Source organism: Barbus barbus (assembly GCF_936440315.1).
Source record: "Barbus barbus genome assembly, chromosome: 3".
Taxonomy (NCBI): Eukaryota; Metazoa; Chordata; class Actinopteri; order Cypriniformes; family Cyprinidae; genus Barbus; species Barbus barbus.
Window position 1 is genome coordinate 37,565,657 of NC_136731.1, and position 19,452 is coordinate 37,585,108.

Sequence of the window (19,452 nt, forward strand, 5' to 3'; positions counted from 1 at the left end):
TGTTTGTTTTACGGGTGTAGCTCAGGAAAATGTCCCAGGGAAAGCAAGACCTGATAAAATGTAAAATCTGTAACTTGAATGTAAGTCGCTTTGGATAAAAGCGTCTGCTAAATGCATAAATGTAAATATAACTTGTGTATGCGTAAATTACAAAATATGATATTTTTGGTACAAGATATGTTCCAGGGACAACAAGAATTTCTGTTCTGAATGCAGCCATAAATAATAAAACATCTGCTTATGGTGTTTTAATAGTTATTTCAAATGTTAATTTGATCACTGTCGGGCAAGGCCAGATAAAATGTGTAGGAGGATTATCTAGAAGTTTTGTAATAGTATGCAACATTAAAATATGAGAGAAATGTAGCCCTGAAATAATGATATTATGACCGTATAAGTCTCCAGTTCACACTGAAACAATACAAATATTATTGATAAAGTTCTAAGGTATAAATATAGTAGTTAAAATTATGCCATATGTGACCACAAAACCAGTCATAAGGGTCAATTTTACGAAATTGAGATTTATACACCATCTGAAAGCTGAATAAGTAAGTTTTTCATTGATGTATGGTTTGTTAGGATAGGATAATATTTGGATAATATTTGAAAATCTGTAATCTGAGGGTGCAAAAAAATCTAAATATTGAGTAAATCGCCTTTAAAATTGTCCAAATGAAGTTCTTAGCAATGCATATTACTAACCAAAAATTAAGTTTTGATATATTTACGGTAGGAAATTTACAAAATATCTTCATGGAACATCCCAGTTTAAAAAGACAACAAGCTAAGTGTTGTCATCTGACCCTTAGCAGCGCTATCATGAATTTGTCCCAAAGAGATAAGAAGCTGAGGTGTGTTCGCTCATGAAAACGAATTCTGCTGAACTTTATATTATTGGATTTTTCATGCGTAATACAAACTGACATAGACAGAGGTAGCTTTTTAAAGTATCGTGGAGCGAATGGAAGCCAGCATAAATGTTTAATCAGATTGTGGGAATAATATCACATGACCCTGAAGAAGTAGTCGCATGCACAGATTATCACTCTGTCATTTTACTGCATTTTGGTTACTAATCTCTACATTCCTCCAAATTAGAGTTTGTGAGGAGTACCAGTAGGAAGAAACATGGACGCTGATCAGCTGCTCGGGGCCTCAATCATCAGGATCCCACCTCACCACTACATCCATGTGTTGGATCAGAACACCAACATTGCACGGGTGGAGCTCGGCCCTCTCACCTATATACGCCAGGACAATGAGAGGTAACCTGGAAAACATCAGGTTAACTACTGTGTGATGCAACAGCCGTTGAAATACAGGTTCCCACTGGTTTGATCTGTTTTAGATTTAATGACAATAGATTTTTAATTTGAATATATACAAAGAAATTTTAGTGGCTAAACTGGGGCATTATATGTAGGCCATTTGTAAATTAGGAGCGTGTCCGGTTTCAAGCTGTGATGAATGAGAGAGTTGCTGGGATACATGGTGTGTAATCAAGCCTATTTCAAATCCTCCATTGCCCAGAATCCAAACAATAGCTGATATGAACTATTTATTAATAGTGTTTAAGTCAGTGTTCTGTTTCATAGATTTAGTTTTAGTCTATCAGTTTCTTTTTCACTCTTCTTTACAAAACTTCCAAAATTTATAAACACAAATCACCATTTCAGTTCAGAAGTTGGTGTTTATAGTTTAAATTTGTTAATGTTTTTGAAAGAAGCCTCTTATGCTCACCAAGGCTACATTTATATGATCAAAAATACAGTGAAAACTGTTATTTTTATTTTTTATACTTTTCAAGTGTCACATGATCCTTCAGAAATTATTCTAATATACTGATTTGCTTAAGAAACATTTCTTATTATTATCAATATTGAAAACTGTTGTGCTGCTTAATATTTTTGTGAAAATTGTTTTTTTTTTAAGATTAAGAATTTTTGATTAATAAAAATGTCAAGAGAGCAGCATTTATTAGAAATATTTTGTGTCTATACTCTGATATTTAATCAATTAAATGCATCCTTGCTGAATAAAAGTATAAAAGTACCAACCCCATCCTTTTGAATGAGAGTGCATATGTCCTGATATTACTTGAGTCACTGAAATCTTCCTCCTGTTTCCTCTCAGGGTTCTGTTTGCCCCTGTCCGCATGATCATGGTGCCGCCCAGGCACTATTGTGTTGTGGTCAACCCTGTTGCCCGTAATGAGGAACGCCAAGTTCAGTTTGATGCATCAGGTCAAGCTAAGCTCAGACATGCTGACCTGGAGATCCGCCTGACCCAGGACCCCTTCCCCCTCTACCCTGGTGAAGAGATTCAGAAGGTATGACGTTAAGAAACATGCTGCTTTGCAGCTTGTGGCTTAAGAGCTCAGACTTCTGGGTAGTTTCAACAGGTGGTGGTTTCCGCCTAAAAGTGGCAAATCTGTGTCACTCCTAAGTTTTTTCCATCAGCTCACATTGACTAGATCACAACGAGCACCATTTTGCAGCAGTTCTCTTATCATTAATTATTATTATAATTATTATTTCTATTAATTATTAATATATATTTTCTTATTATGAAATATTTGGTCTATTTCTCTGTCTCTCACAGGATGTGACGCCACTGCAGATTGTGTATCCGGACACAGCCCTGCGTCTGCAGGCCCTGCTGGACTTTGAAGAGGAGGGAGAAGAGAAGAGGGTAGCAGGAGACGAGTGGCTGTTTGAGGGGCCAGGTACCACTGCTGCACAACTAGCATTAGCTTTACAGAGTTTTGTGTGCCAGCCTGCTCAAAGCAAGTTCAGTAAAGTTGTTCCTCATGGGGCAATGCTACAGTACGTAGAAGAACGCTCTTCAGTTTTTTGTTTCCTACACATGATGAGTGAAGACCAAATAACTCTCAAGAAGGTTTTTCGTTTATTCAGTTTTGCCTGCATTGTGAAATCTGATAAGTTCAGAAAACTGAGAAACATTTAAGTAAACCAAATCAAAGATTAAGTTCATAGAAAAATAAATATGTACCACACAAACATGTTAATAACAGTTTAATTGAAATATTTATAACTAACTCATTGATAATATTGTTTGCCTATTTTGCTTTATGGTTAAGTACTTGTTATCAATGCTAACATAACTATCAAATAGACTATCACTATATACTTGCATGTATATGTTAAGCAACATGCAGTAAATATCGCCTTCGTGTTTTGAAGCCCTTCTGCAACCTAACCACAGGCTCTATTCTTCACCACAATGGTAATCCTACAAAACTTCAGAATAACAGAAGCATTAAACACTAACACAGTTTTGGTTCCTTGCCGCTGTCGCCTCTGGCTTGCTTAGTTGGGGACGCTTCATTTCCAGCGATATCGTTGACCTGATTGCAAAGACACTATTTAAACTTGTTGACACATTATTTTCCTTTTTTGATATTGTGCAGTGCTTTGTCACAATTTGCATTGTAAAAAGCGCTATATAAATATAGGTGACTTGACTTGACTTGACACAGCTCTCGCTGTATTAATTCACGATGGTCATGAAAGGGGAAGTGAATCTATTCAGAACCGTTTTTCAGATATTAACTACACTTTGCTAGAGGCAGTTAGCTGTTGAACAACTGATAGATTAATACTGAGGTCAACAAGAAATGCTGTTTGCAACACAACTTGCCTTCATAATATGACAACAGGATGCTTAATGAGAAAACAGTGAATTAGGATATTTCATGAGAATAAAAATGTGAGATTGGACTTGATTTTGATCATCAGGAAAGGAATTGATTGGATTGTGAAAAGTAGCTGTTACATACCTGAATGGAGCCAGTGAATGAAGACAAACATTTTCTGGAAAGGCATTCATAGATAAACCCATACACATGCAGTAAATAGGGGTCAAGCAGTAGCTTGTTCAAGAATTATGGAATAACTTTCTAGCCTGATAAAAATAATTCCACTTCTAATCTTATACCACAAAATGATTCATTTTCTATCACGGTAATGATACATATCACAATATAGAAATCGAATCTGTTTTGTAAAAAGCACAGTACAAATAAACTTGACATGACTTAAATTTGATTTTCATGTTGACTATGAATTGAAAAAAGTGTAAACTGTGAAAAGGGGGGATGCAAGTCACTCTCAATCACAGTAAAGTGCACTGCATCCATCGTAATGTTGTACATCATATTGTGTAAGATGTCTAACCTGGTGAGCGTTTTATTTCCGGCAGGGACGTACATTCCCAGGAAGGAGGTGGCGGTGCTTGAAGTCATAAAGGCCACGGTGATCAGAGAGAATCAGGCCATTCGCCTCCGAGCACGCAAAGAGGGCCTGGACCGCAGTGGAGTCCAAAGAGTTACTGGTTTGTGAGATACTTCACCCCAAAAAATCCAAATTTTCATTACTTACCCTCGTGTTGTTCCAAACCTGTATGACTTTTATCCTCCTGTGGAACACACACAAGATATTTTCTGTCTATACAATGGAAGTCTGTGCCCTTTTAGTGGCCAATTGCCTTTTATAGGCAAACATAGTTCATATTTTGCATGCATATTCAAATACATATGGCTGAATTTGTGGGTGTTTCAGGTGAGGAATGGCAGGTCAGTAAGGTGGGAGCTTATCTGCCTGGAGCTCACGAGGAGGTGGTGGATATCGTCAATGCTTTCATCCTCACGGACAAGGTACCCTCTTCTGTCCTTTCCCTGTAGTTCCCAGGAGCATGTTTTATTTCTCCATTCACGCTTAAAGTAGACAGGTAATAAGGGATTGGGGGGTTAATTGATTCAACAGAAAGGTTAACGTATAGCACATAGTGATTAAGGATGAAAGCTCTTCACTAATGAAGTCACAGCTTCAGAGCACAGTTTTGCTCCAAGCTTAATGATCAACGCCTGCTTGTCATTCCCCCTTGATTAGAAAGCTTTGCATGTGCGTGCTCTCCGTCCGTTTCGTGATGCTGGGGGCCAAGAGCGGCGCACCGGAGAAGAGTGGCTGGTGACCGTGGCAGACAGAGAGGCTCACATTCCCTCTGTGGCCGAGGAGGTTGTCGGGGTGGTGGACGTAACGACTCTGAACAGCAGGCAGTACTGTGTGGTTCTGGACCCCGTGGGGGCTGATGGGAAACCTCAGCTCGGGCAGAAGAGAGTGGTGAAGGTGAGAGAATCCTTCTGTGGTTTCAACACAGGAAAATTACAGCTTTTAGTGTTAAGTGCCTATTACTGAAACCCATCATTACATTGAAGGCTGATGCACTAGATAAACAGGGGCCTAATAAAGAACTTTAAGTCACATGTAAAAATATATGAATGAAACTAAATGAATGAAAATGGTATCTGTAAACATGCAAACTTTTTTACAATTTTTGGCAAAAGTAAATACAATGCAAAGGGTGCAAGATGTGAAATTTACAACATAATTATCATGAGCATGTGTAACAAAAGTTAAGACACTTTATTTTTTAATTTAACATAAAGGTAATATTGAAAAATATATTTTAAAATGTAATTTACTCTTGTGATGTCAAAGCTGAATTTTCAGCATCATTACTCCAGTCTTCAGTGTCACATGATCCTTCAGAAATCATTCAGGCATGCTGATTTGGTGGTCAAGAAACATTTCTTCTTATTTCTTAATATTTTTGTGGGAACTGTGATGCATTTTTTCAGGATTCTATGATACATATAAATAATTTATTTGAAATTGAAATGTTTTGTAATGTTTTTCTTAAAGTGTCTTATAGCTGTGAATTAATTTTGCATATTATAATCCAATGTGATGAAAAGCATAATGTTATGATCATGGCTAATGTATCCAGACATTTTTGCAGCCATTGCACTTTAAACTTAATCATAAAATACTAACTGACTAGAGAATCATCACTAGCTGTTTGTGACCTTGGACCACAAAACCAGTCATAAGTGTCAATTTTTCAAAAATTGAGATGTATACATTCATCTGAAGGCTGAATAAATAAACTTTCCATTGATGTATGGTTTTTTTAGGATCTGACAATATTTGGCTGAGATACAACTATTTGAAAATCTGGAATCTGAGGGTGCAAAAAAATCTAAATACTGAGAAAATCACCTTTAAAGTTGTCCAAATGAAGTTCTTAGCAATGCATATTACTAATCAGAAATTAAATTTTGATATATTTACAGTAGGAAATATACAAAATATCTTCATGGAACATGATCTTTACTTAATATCCAAATGATTTTTGGCATAAAAGAAAAATAAATAATTTTGACCCATAAAATGTATTTTTGGCTATTGCTACAAATATACCCCAGCGACTTAAGACTGGTTTTGTGCTCCAGAGTCACATTTAAGTTTTTATGTTGTATGTTGAAGCCACTGTAAATTCGGTAACACTTTAGTACTGGGACCAGTTCTCACTATTAACTAGTTGCTTATTACCATGCTTTTTATTCACATATTGGCTGTTTATTAGCACTTATAAAGCACAAATTCTGCATGACCATATTCTACATCCCTAATCCTACCCAATACGTAAACTTAACAACTTCCTTAATAACTCTTAATAAGCAGCAAATTAGGAGTTTGAGGCAAAAGTCGCATGGTTTGTTCATAGTGAGAATTGGACCTTAAAATAAAACGTGATACATTCTATAGAATAAATTGTAATAGAACCATACATATAGATTATACATTAGATTTGTAATTGAAAGTAACTTCCAAATTCAACATATAATAACTTGCATCCTATTTCTCACAGGGTGAGCGTTCGTTCTTCCTCCGGCCCGGAGAGCAGTTGGAGAATGGCATTCAGGATGTGTACGTGCTGTCAGAGGAGGAGGGGCTCGTGCTGCGTGCTGTCGAAGCCTTCATTGACACTGAGGGGGTAAAGGACATGCTTGATCATCCATAATGAATTACTAAAATCACTCATTTAGTACATAATTGACTAGAAAGTGAGCATATGTTAAGGTTGCTGCATGTGCAGGTTGAAGGTGTTCTGAACACCTGTGGTCTGCAGTAGAAAAATGAAGAGAGCTCTGATTCATTCAAACAGTATTCAAACAAAGAGAGAAATGCAGGGTGTAGCCCGACTAGGTTGTTGGAGATTTCAGAACAAAAGAAGACAAACAGAGAGTGGGTTTATTGTGTTAACAGGCGTTACCTGTTTCACAGGGTGCTGCTGTTGCGCCTTGTTCTCAGTGGATTATATGACTCTCTTATAGCATTCCTGAAATGTTTGTCTTTATGCTTATAAGATAAGACAAGAGAGTGCTTTTTCACCCACTTGGTTTTTTTGTTTGTGAACTAGGTCTCTTTAGAGCACTTTTAAAACTCATAAATCACCTTGTCATAAATTGTGTGAACGGAAAGAAATTGATTCTGGATCAATGAATATTTTGTGTGAATTGAAATCGTCATTTAACATTGACGTTTAGAGCACTAATATGGTAGAAAGCGGGGCAAATCACTTTCTTCATTAATTAATTCCCTTCTTCCCCATCCCTATTATGAATACTTTAATTCCCATCCTCATATTTGTTTTGATAAATATGATTTTTATGCATTCCCTTCATTTTTTCTTGTCGTTCACCTTGACTCATACACACAGTCTGATCATATGCCACTTGTGCAGTGTCCATCCCCACCTTACACTAATGTTTGCCATTGTTACTCCTTCCTCCTTCTTTCTTTCACCCCACCTCCCCACTCCTCAATGCTTCAGCAGGATGAGGTAGATGAAGAAGAAGGGGAAAGCCGAGCCAAAAAGAGGGGGATACAGCGGCGTCCAGGTGACCGTTGGATGCTGCGCGGCCCAATCGAATATGTGCCACCCGCCACCGTAGAGGTGTTGCTTAGACGAGATGCTATCCCGCTGGATGAGAATGAGGGCATATACGTCCGTGACATCAAAACTGGAAAGGCAAGATTTAAAGATTATAAAGAATCGATCGAGCACATGCATTTTTTACATTTCTACGATTTTCAGAAACATTCGAGTGTTTAAACTCTTTTAAGAATAGTCACATGGGAAAATTAGAGGATATTTTGAGACTAAGCCTGAGAGCATAGAGTGCAGTGTCAGTTAAAGCAATTGTTCAGGCAAAAATGAAATTTTGTCAAGCTTTACAGAGACTGAAATGTACAACTTAATTTGCTGTAAAGTGTGCATTAACATATATTTGATTATAAGCCACAGTGGAGGGGAAGATTTTTTGTGAATATTGCCTTAAATTTCAGATTATTCCACACACAAAGCTGTCGTAAGGCTTCAGAATATTAAAATAACAGATATACCATTAAAATAAATATTATTATTAATATTTAGGTTACACTTTATTTAAAGGTGTCCTTGTTACAGTGTAACTATACATTTAAGTACTGGGTAATATTAATTAACTACTATGTACTTACTATATGGTTAGGTGTTAGGATTAGGGTTTGGTTTAGGGTTACTTGCATGTAATTATGCATCATTTATTGTTATTATAATAGTAAGTACATGTAACGTGGAACAAGGACACCTTAAAATAAAGCGTTACCAATATTTATTTCATGAATAAATTGATTTGATTAATTTTCTCCTTTCAGTTTCATTTAAAGGAAAAGAGTAGCTAGGACAATTATCCAAAAATCCAACTTTTGTGTTAGACAGACGTAAAAATTATATGGGTTAGGAAAATTTTGAGGTGAAATATTCCTTTTATTTAAGTTTAGTAAATTTAGGAGATGTAACATAATAAGGCAGTCTCATGTTTCTTATTGGAGAAATAGAGTGAAACTTCAGTTTGATTAATTTAATTAATATTGATCAAACCAAACAAGGCAAGGCAAGGCAAGGCAAGTTTATTTATATAGCACATTTCATACACAGTGGTAATTCAAAGTGCTTTACATAAAAGAAAGTGAAATAGACATTAAAATCAATAAAAACATGGAAATAAGAATAATAAAAACAAGGAATTTTAAAATGATATAGAAAATGATTTAAAATAAATTTAAAGAAAATGATTATACATAAAATGTATTGCAGTCAGTTCGGACATACAGCACAGTGCTCATTCAAATGCACAGTTAAACAGGTGAGTTTTGAGTCTTGATTTAAATGTTGCTAATGTTTTAGCACATCTGATCTCTTCTGGAAGCTGGTTCCAGCTGCGGGCCGCATAATAGCTAAAAGCAGACTCCCCTTGTTTTGTGTGAACCCTTGGTATTTCTAACTGACTCGATCCTAATGATCTGAGTGGTCTGTTTGGTTTATATTCAGTGAGCATATCAGCAATATATTTAGGTCCTAGGCCATTGAGTGACTTATAAACGAGTAAAAGTACTTTAAAATCAATCCTAAATGTAACTGGAAGCCAGTGTAAGGACCTGAGGACTGGTGTGATATGCTCAGATTTTCTGGTTCTAGTCAGAATCCTGGCAGCAGCGTTCTGGATGAGCTGCAGTTGTCTAATGGTCTTCTTGGGAAGGCCGGTGAGGAGACCATTACAGTAATCCACCCTGCTGGTGATAAAGGCATGAACAAGTTTCTCCAAGTCTTGATTGGAGACAAAACATCTAATTCTTGCAATATTTTTGAGATGATAGTATGCTGATTTAGTTATTGCTTTGACATGACTACTGAAACTAAGGTCTGTCTCCAGAATCACCCCAAGATTTCTGACTTGATTTTTAGTTGTTTGACCCCTAGAGTCAAGGTATGCATTCACCTTGAGAACTTCATCTTTGTTTCCAAATGCAATGACTTCAGTTTTCTCCTTGTTTAACTGAAGAAAGTTCTGGCACATCCAACTGTTAATTTCATCAATGCATTGGCAGAGGGAGTCAATGGGGCTGTAGTCATTTGGAGATAAGGCTAGGTAAATCTGAGTATCATCAGCATAGCTGTGATAGGCAATTTGGTTCTTCCTCATTATCTGACTTAGTGGGAGCATATACAGGTTAAACAAGAGCGGTGCAAGAATTGAGCCTTGTGGGACTCCACATGTCATGGCCGTCCACTTAGACTTATGCTCTCCTATACTCACATAATAACCTCTCCCTTCTAAGTATGACCTGAACCATTTGAGTGCCATCCCAGAAAGCCCGACCCAGTTTTCCAGTCTCTCTAAAAGTATGTTATGATCGACAGTGTCAAACGCAGCACTAAGATCTAGTAGTACCAGCACTGATATTTTGCCAGAATCAGAATTGACGCGAATATCATTTATTATCTTAATGAGTGCTGTCTCTGTGCTGTGATGTGCTCGGAAACCAGACTGAAAATTGTCCAGGTATCCATTTGACTTTAAGTAGTTGTTCAGCTGATTAAAAACTACCTTTTCAATAATCTTACCTATGAAAGGAAGATTTGATATGGGTCTATAGTTGCTCAACATGGTGTTATCAAGATTGCGCTTTTTCAGAAGGGGCTTAACAACTGCAGTTTTGAGGGAGTTTGGAAAAGTCCCAGAAAGAAGTGAGGCATTCACCACTTCTAAGAGATCAGCCTCTAAACAGTTAAGCACATTTTTGAAAAAGGATGTGGGAAGTGTGTCAAGATAGCAGGTTGAAGATTTAAGGTGCTGTACTATTTCTTCCAAAATTTTGTTATCAATTTCTTTAAAAACACACATAGTCACTTCTTTTTGAAATTGCGGTCGAATCTGTGTGACCTCTGCATAACTTGAGGATGTGCCAATCGCCTTTCTGATATTATTGATCTTCTCAGAAAAGAAGGAAGCAAACTCATTGCATTTGCTGTCGGAGAGCATTTCACTGGGAATCTGACTTGGGGGGTTTGTCAGTCTCTCAACAGTCGCAAAAAGAGTGCGAGTGTTGTTTAAGTTACTGTTTATAAGGTTTGAAAAGAAAGTCTGTCTAGCTGTGGCTAGTTCCACATTGAAAGCATGAAGGCTGTCTTTATAGATGCTATAGCGAATTTCGAGTTTCGTCTTCCGCCACATCCGCTCAGCTTTTCTGCATTGTCTTTTCATGCTCTGAACTGCTGTTGATTTTCTCCAAATTGATTTCTGTTTCCCCGTCTTCTTGCTGACCTTTATCGGGGCAATATCATCAATAACATTCTTAATTTTTGAGTTAAATGACTCCAGGAGAAGATCAACAGAGTCTGCAGAAATGGTTGGTGTTAATGATATTGCCTCCATAAATAGCGCACTAGTGTTCTCGTTAATGCATCTCTTTCTGATAGAGACAGATCTAGATTCAGTGGTGACCGAGATCAATATATCAAAGAAAATACAGAAGTGATCAGATAGTGCTACATCCTTGATTACAATGGATGAGATGTTTAGACCTCTACTGATGAGTAAATCTAGGGTGTGTCCACGATTGTGTGTGGGTCCGTGCACATGCTGACTCAGGTCAAAAGTGTTTAAAACAGTTATAATTTCTTTTGTAGTTTTGATTTCTGCATTATCTATGTGAATATTAAAATCCCCTGCAATAGCAAAACAGTCAAACTCTGAGGAAATCATTGATAACAGTTCAGTGAAATCATCAACAAAGGCTGGAGAATATTTTGGAGGCCTGTAAATAATGATAAACAGGGTGCGTGGAGCACCTTTCAGCACAATACCTAGGTATTCAAAAGATGAATACTGACCAAATGACATTTGCTTGCACTGATAAACATTTTTAAACAGAGCAGCTACACCTCCACCTCCACCTCTCCTAACAGTCCTGCAGACACTTATAAAATTAAAGTTAGGAGGGGCTGTTTCATGAAGGACTGTTGCACTGCAGCTGTCTTCTAACCATGTTTCATTTAAAAACATAAAATCCAGGTTGTTTGTGGTTATTAAATCGTTGATCAGAAATGATTTATTTTTAAGTGAGCGAATGTTTAAAAATGCTAACTTGATGGAATTACATTTTGTCTCTACAGCAATCTTAGATTGATGCATTATAGGCCGCAGGTTAGATGGGTTAGCCGTACGGCTTGAGAAGGTCTTAGACTTTCTATTGCTTAATAAAACAGAGATAGAGGAGGCTACAGGCACACTGGGTTCCCGCTTGTTCTGTAAACATTTGTGAATGTTGCTGCTAATATAGCGGGGACCCAACACATATCACTGAGAGCTGTTATCAGTTGTTTTTGGTTCACCTACACCAGATGGAGAGGGGTTTGGGCCTTGACGTTGTGGCAGCGGCCGGAGAGCTCTCGCAGGAGGAGGAGGGTGAGCTGGGCCTGCAGTCTTTGGTGGTTGTGGGGCCCGCCGTTTTTTAGTTGATATCTGGGGGCTTGAAGCGAAAGAGTGGGAGAGTTTGGTCCCAGCATACACCAGTTCCTCCATTTTCTGTGAGAAGCTTAGAAGTGGAGATTCTGGGGAGAGTGATAGTGTATCTGGTGAGCAGGGCTCTGGCTCTGGTGTTTCCGCTGGCTGTGAGATGTCGTTCTGGCTTCCCTGGCTGTTTTCCAGAAGGTCGTCCTTGGGTGCTGAGTCTTGGAGCTGTTGTAGTACGTCACAGTCTGCATGTGATGAGCTCTGTGGGCAGGGCTCAGCTGGGATGTCCATGAGCAGTGCTTGTTGTGGCTGCGTGGTGTTATCATGTTGACTCAGAAGCTGACATGAAGTCCTGTGGTCACTCATATACTGTCCAGGTGTGTGTGTGCCATTCAGGCCGAGTAGATTGGCACACACCGCTGAAGGATGACGGAGGGAGAAATAGATATTGTCCTTAAGCACTCTTGCACCGAGTCTGTTTGGGTGGAGGCCATCTAGTTTAAACAGTTGTCTGTGGCCCCAGAAAAGGTTGAAGTTGTCGATGAAGTTGACTCCTTTTATACTGCAGGTTCTTTGTAGCCATGTATTCAGCCCAAGCAACCGTGAGAACATGTTAGTTCCCCTTGCTGGGAGTGGTCCACTGATGAACGACTGAACTTCAAGATTTTGAAGCGTTTCAAAGAGTTCACTGAAATCCTTCTTAAGGAGTTCTGACTGCTCCTTCCGAATATCATTCTTCCCCACATGGATGATGACTCGATTTGCAGTCTTGTGCTTCATCAGAATGTTCCGAAGTTCTTTGTTCACATCAGAGACATTTGCTTGAGGAAGGCAGTATGTAGTTGTAGTCCTGCTGCTGATGTTTCTGATAATAGCATCACCCACTATCAGAGTCCTGGGCTCGGCTGCGCTCTGAGCTGAAAGCCGCTGTCTGCTCGACCTTGAGCGCCTGTTAGTAGCGATGTTAGCTGCTGGCTGATTCGATCCGTGTTTAGTCACATTTGCAGATTTCTCACCCACATTCATTAATGCTTCAAATCTGTTCTCAAGATGTATAGGGGGTGGTAGAATGCCAGTGTTTACAAGTCTTGTCATAGCCGTATCTGGGGTAGAGGATGCTACAGCAGCAATACGAGATACTCGTGATAATCTGATGTCTCGATTGCCTTTGGGTCTCGCTCCCTGTTTGTGCCATCGATTTGTCTGTCGATCTGTTTCGGCTTTTTCCTCTACACTTTGTATAAACTTTTGAGATTCAGAGGACTCACCAGCTGTATGCTGAGGGGGTCCGTGATGACCGTCTGCTGTGTGTTCCGCCTGTTTTGGAAGTCCAGTAAGTAACTTTGTTTCAAGAACCGCAATCCTTTGTAGAAGTTTGTGGCAGTTCATGCAGCAAGTAGATTCCACGAGAGGCATTTTCTCTAGTCTGTTTGAATGTAGACAGCTGTGTTTTTCCGTCTCTGGAATGTAAACTGCTGGGAGAAAGTCTTAAGTTTCCCCAAAAAAAATGTGTTGTCTGAGCACTGTGCTGATCTGCTGAAGTTAAAGTTAAAATCTTGGAGAGATATGAGAAAAATGCAAAAATAGGGAGCAAAGCGGAGAGCAATAAGCAAGAGCGTCCGAACAGTAGCAAAGCCGGAAGTAGCTCAAGTGTAAACGCTAAAACCTCACAAACAACACAATGAAATTAAAGTGCTTTATATCCCAGCTGACCTTACGTCTGTTGTTCAGGTGCGTGCTGTGATTGGCCAGACCTACATGCTAACGCATGATGAGGAACTGTGGGAGAAAGAGCTTCCAGCCAATGTGGAGACTTTCCTGTCTCAATCCCTTGACCCGCTAGCTGACCGCTCGGATCGAGGAAGAAACTTTGCTCAAGCTGAGAGAGATAAAACCAGAGTGGTGTCTTATCGTGTCCCACACAATGCAGCCCTGCAGGTGTACGACTACAGAGAGAAGAGGGCCAGGTACGTAGTGATACTTACATTTACATTTATTCATTTAGCTGACGCTTTTATCCAAAGCGACTTACAATTGCTATATATGTCAGAGGTCGCACGCCTCTGGAGCAACTAGGGGGTTAAGTGTCTTGCTCAGGGACACATCGGTGTCTCACAGTGGATTCGAACCCGGGTCTCTCACACCAAAGGCATGTGTCTTATCCACTGCGCCATCACCACCCCATTGATACTTGTTTGAGCGACGGTCATATGATTATACGTTTTTATTTTTTTATTACTTATTTGTTTTAGTTAATTAATTAATTTATTTGTGTAGATAATTGTTACATTTACAAGTTAAAAACTTAAATTAGAACTCGGATTTCATCATTTGGACATTCTAAATCAGCTTGGCCATTCTCTTTCTCATTCTGTTTCTCTCACAGGGTGGTGTTTGGCCCTGAAATGGTGATGCTGGGTCCTGATGAACAGTTTACAGTGCTTTCCCTTTCCGGAGACAAACCCAAACGTCCTAATGTCATCAAAACCATTTGTCTCCTGCTTGGCCCAGACTTTTGCACGGACATCATCACCATCGAGACGGCCGATCACGCTCGCTTGCAGCTGCAGCTCTCTTACAACTGGTACGTTGTGTCTGTGTGTGCTCTTAAGCCTTATTAGAAAACGTCTCCAGGAGTAAAAATCAAGTGCAAATAAACAATAGTCTGATCAGAGGAGTGAGCTCACTTTCTTTCCCTCTGTGTCAGGCACTTTGATATCAAACAGCCCACTGAAGCGGCCAAGGCTACGGCTCTGTTCTCTGTGCCAGACTTTGTGGGTGACGCGTGCAAAGCCATCGCTTCCAGAATCAGAGGAGCGGTGGCCTCAGTGCAGTTTGATGATTTCCACAAGGTATGTGACACTCCTTTAGAGTTTTATTGCTCTGATACCGCTCTTTGTTTAGTGCTCTGGCTTTTGGCCATGATTGTAAGTGTGGCAATTAAAGTTAAACTTTGCACTACTTTTCAAAATTTCGGGGTCAGTAAGATATGTATTTTTTTTAATGAATTAATACAGCACATTTATTTAGTAAGGATGCAATGTTAATGTCTAAAGTTACACAAAAAAAATCTGCTTCAATTAAATGCTGTTCTTTTGACGTTTCTCTTCTTTAAAAAATCCTGAGAAAATGTATCAAGGTTTCCACAAAAATATTTAGCTGTTACAACATTCATGAGAAATATATAGAAGAAATATCTCTTTAGCAGCAAATCAGAAGACTAGAGTTATTGATGCTGAAAATTCAGTTTTCCCATCACTGGAATGAACTAGATTTAATATAGCAAACAGTTATTTTAAATTGTAATAATAATTCACAATATTACCGTTTTTACTGGTTAAAGAAATGCAGGTGAGCATATAATACTTATTTCAAAAACTTTAAAATTCTTACCCACCCCAAGCTTGAGAATAGTAATGTATATTGTTGTATTTTTCTATATTTGACCTGTGGGTCCATGTCTTACAAATTGCTTTGAAAAGTTTTGAAAATTTCTTAAATATTGCAGCTGCACTTGTTATTTACTGTAAAGCTTTTATGTTGTGTTTCTCTTGATTTGTTCATTTTCAATGCATGCTTAAGCCCCTAAAAGCAAAGAAATCAGCATAAAGACGTCAATTCAAGGATGTGATCAGGCTTGTTCGTCTTATGTCTTTGCATCCATTCCTTTTTCAGAACTCCATCAGGATCATCTGTTCGGCTGTCTTTGGTTTTGATGAGAAGCTTGCGGTGCGGTCCAGCCTGCGCTTTAATCAGAACGGGTTAGTTATCAGCAGCGTGGACATTCAGTCTGTAGAGCCGGTGGACCAGCGCACCCGTGACGCCCTACAGAAGAGTGTGCAACTAGCCATCGAAATCACCACCAATTCACAGGAGGCTACTGCACGGTACAAACCAAACACTTCATCTTACTGTCTTTTATAGTTAGTTTTTTTCTTTAAATCAATTATTTAAACATTACATGTAAACATTTAAATTCTTTAATTTACATATAATTGAAGTATAATTTAAATTAAAATCGTTAAATTCTTCATTTCTAATTTTACAGAACTCAACATTATTGTACATTTAAGATATCTTTTCACTTTCTCCAACAAACAACAGACTCATTTCCAGATTAATTTCCAATAAGAGTAGTGCAGGAGCTGCGTAATGTTACAATCAAATGCGTTTGCAGAATTTTTTGCATTGGAATATTTAAACCTTTTAGCTTTTCTAATCAGAACTATTAGATTAGTGAGAACCATAGTCAGAATTACCAGTATTTTTGCACTAAAATGTCAAATATGACAGTTTCTGTAAGATGGATGGTTATGAAATTTAAGCTAAATTTAAAGTAAATTTAAGGGTGGTCGGTCCTTCTCTTTTGTAGCACCCAGCCTGCCTTTAAATGTGAGGTCTGCTCCTTCATTAGCCAGTTTTATATCGGTTCTTAAATCTTATTTGTTTCCTCAGAGAACAAATTAAGATTAGTTTGTTGTTTTCTGATTGTATTCTATTTAATGTGTTTGTATTTTATATGCATATTTAAATGTGTGTGTGTCTTAATTATTTATACTAATTAGCCCTAGAAAACCACCTATGTGTTTTTCAGATGTATTGACAGTCATTGTTTTTTGTGTGGATACATATTTCTAAATTCATTATTTATTAATTTTCCCTGGTGAATAAGTGGAGGGTAGCTGTTCCTTCATAAAGAATTTGAAAGTTCTGTGCGACTGCCACTAGGGGGTAAAGTGTCAGCGATAGTAAAAAGCTTGATGGGTATTTTTTCTAAGTCTCTCTGAATCTCTCAATTTTCATAAACAATGGTTTCCTCTGATGTTTTATTTAAAGGCACACTATGTAACTTCAAATGTTCTTTTGCAAGACACATACAGTTTCATTTATTAACTGCTAGAGTGCCAAAAATTACACAGTGTACCTTTTAAAGAAGACTCAAACTTCTGTTATTCTACCAGCTTTCCCTATTTTTCCTATGTATTTGTTTGTCATGCTCATTTACACTGATTTTCCTTCTTTCAGACACGAGGCAGAGCGTCTGGAGCAGGAGGCTCGGGGTCGCCTGGAGAGGCAGAAGATCACAGACCAGGCCGAGGCAGAGAAAGCCAGGAAGGAGCTGTTAGAGCTGGAGGCTCAGAGGTAAGTTCACTGCAAGGGCCAATGCTATGCTAAAGTTTGTCTGCACGTTTAATGTTTTCATGGTCAATAATCAGTGTGTGTGTTTCTCAGTGCTGCAGTGGAGAGTACAGGAGCGGCGAAGGCTGAGGCACAATCTAAAGCTGAGGCGGCTCGTATACAGGGAGAGGCAGCGGTGGAAGAGGCCAAACTCAAAGCAGAGGCTCAGAAAATCGAAGCCGTATGTCATCCAGACTTTGCTAGTTCTCATTTTTTTTATTCTTAGCCTGTTATAATTTGACCATTTTCCTCTCCTCTGTGTGTCAGGACGCTGAGCTGGCCCGTCTGTGTAAGGCGCGTGAGCAGGAGCTGATTTACAAGAAGGAGATGGACCAACTGGAGATACAGAAGCGGCAGAAACTGGCAGAAATCGAGAGCCTGCGCTTCAAGCAGTTGATGGAGAACATGGGCACAGAAACCCTGAAGGAAATGGCCCGAGCCGGGCCCGAACTACAAGTAAGTCAGCATTGGGATAGCAAATTAACTTCTTTCTGTTGTGGCTTTGCATCACAAATGTTTTATGGATGGATGTAGATTCTGTCGTTTTAATATTTTGTCAGTGGGATAAATAACATAATAAAATAATTGGTCTGACATGTACCATGTTTTCTTCCAGGTGAAGCTCCTGCAGTCTTTGGGTCTGAAGTCTACTCTTATTACAGATGGCTCCTCTCCCATTAATCTCTTTACTACTGCCAATGGCCTTCTGGGGGCTCTGCAGGGCAAAGGACAGGATGAATAAATAAAAAAATAAGAGAGACAGAGGTTAAGAGGCCTTATACCACTTTATATGCATAAATAAAACTGTGATGCTGTACTGTGTTATTGTTTTCATTCCTAATAGCTATTACAGGAAAGCCCTGTAAGTGCAGTATTAGTGGTACCTTTGCTGTCTTAGTTGAACTAACACTCAGTTCATTGTAATAGATATGTTTTTGCTTTACTAACACGTATACATTTCATAGACTTTTAGTTTACGTGTCAAGCTGAAATGTGCCTATGGTGCCTTAAATAATTCAGTTCAACCAAAAAAGCTTTCTAGAATATACGTTTCTTTACTGAGCTTTGCTTTTTACAGCAATACAACAACATTTAGTGTCCAATAATATGTCAAATATCAAATAAAATAGTTTGCATTGCTCATCAGCGCTCTTCATTTATTTCATTTCATAAAATTATAGTTAGACTATTTATAGTTTCGATGCTATCTATCAGTCATCAACTGTGTGCCAAGCCCTGTGGTGTAGAGCAACTGCTTGGAACCACAGATTCATACAACAACATAAACATGTCCTGGGGCTGGACATCCAGTCAGAGTACTCAAAGTGTGTGTGTGTGTGTACTTGTTTATGCTACATTGTGTGTCCCCACAAGGATAGTAAAACCTGAAGGGAAAAAAATGATTAAAATTGTAGGTAGGTAAATATAGTCTAGGTGTATCCAAGATGGACACAAATCAGAAAGGCAAAGTAAAGCCCAAGAAATATTAACATAATAAACATTTGTTAATAAACTCAGGTTTTGAATGCTTGTAATTTAGATATGTGGCTACATATATGTAGTGTTTTTATTCATTTTACTCTCTTGTTTAATCTTCTACTTACAATGTTATATTTTAGACAGATTACCCATACGTGTTCAGTCTTTGCAAAATCTTTATCAAATTAGAGAGAAGATAAATATAAATTACTTCACCACTTAGAAGTAGTTAATTTGTAACGTGACATGCAATGAAATCGTTCATGAATAGGCATGAAAGTTGAGCTCACAACACTTCTGCGGGTTCAATAAATGTGATGGATGGCCTTGTGTGCGCATCTGTCAGCTTTGGTGAGACTTTACAGTTTTATGGCCTTTTACATATATTTGATACTTATTTGATCTTTGCACATTGTTACGCCTGCAGGTGCGACATTGCAAGGGATATTAAAGCAATGCTAATATTAAAGCATTGTTTAAACAACACAATCATTTTCTCTACTAAAAGACATCAGAGCAGATCGATTCCCTCTGTTTTTCATCTACTGTGCAAGAATTAACCTTAAATGCCACACACCCACTGGTGC

At 38.4% G+C, this 19,452-nt stretch overlaps 1 protein-coding gene across 2 annotated transcripts in view; it reads left to right on the forward strand.

Moving 5' to 3' along the window:
- Positions 1–18,533, forward strand: part of LOC306851710 (major vault protein-like) — a 19,097-nt gene extending 564 nt beyond the window's left edge. The window contains exons 2-17 of one of the 2 annotated variants that reach the window (XM_079388150.1): positions 1,102–1,268; positions 2,137–2,332; positions 2,605–2,728; positions 4,225–4,356; positions 4,584–4,678; positions 4,914–5,150; positions 6,736–6,861; positions 7,702–7,899; positions 13,940–14,175; positions 14,595–14,792; positions 14,916–15,060; positions 15,884–16,095; positions 17,234–17,350; positions 17,441–17,567; positions 17,654–17,842; positions 18,003–18,533. In XM_079388150.1, the coding sequence (XP_079244276.1) occupies positions 1,132–1,268; positions 2,137–2,332; positions 2,605–2,728; positions 4,225–4,356; positions 4,584–4,678; positions 4,914–5,150; positions 6,736–6,861; positions 7,702–7,899; positions 13,940–14,175; positions 14,595–14,792; positions 14,916–15,060; positions 15,884–16,095; positions 17,234–17,350; positions 17,441–17,567; positions 17,654–17,842; positions 18,003–18,128 (2,595 nt within the window). In that variant the 5' untranslated portion in view covers positions 1,102–1,131 and the 3' untranslated portion in view covers positions 18,129–18,533. The remainder of the gene's footprint in view (positions 1–1,101; positions 1,269–2,136; positions 2,333–2,604; positions 2,729–4,224; positions 4,357–4,583; positions 4,679–4,913; positions 5,151–6,735; positions 6,862–7,701; positions 7,900–13,939; positions 14,176–14,594; positions 14,793–14,915; positions 15,061–15,883; positions 16,096–17,233; positions 17,351–17,440; positions 17,568–17,653; positions 17,843–18,002) is intronic. The other variant, XM_079388151.1, reaches the window with a different exon arrangement.
- The last annotated feature ends 919 nt before the right edge of the window (positions 18,534–19,452 follow it).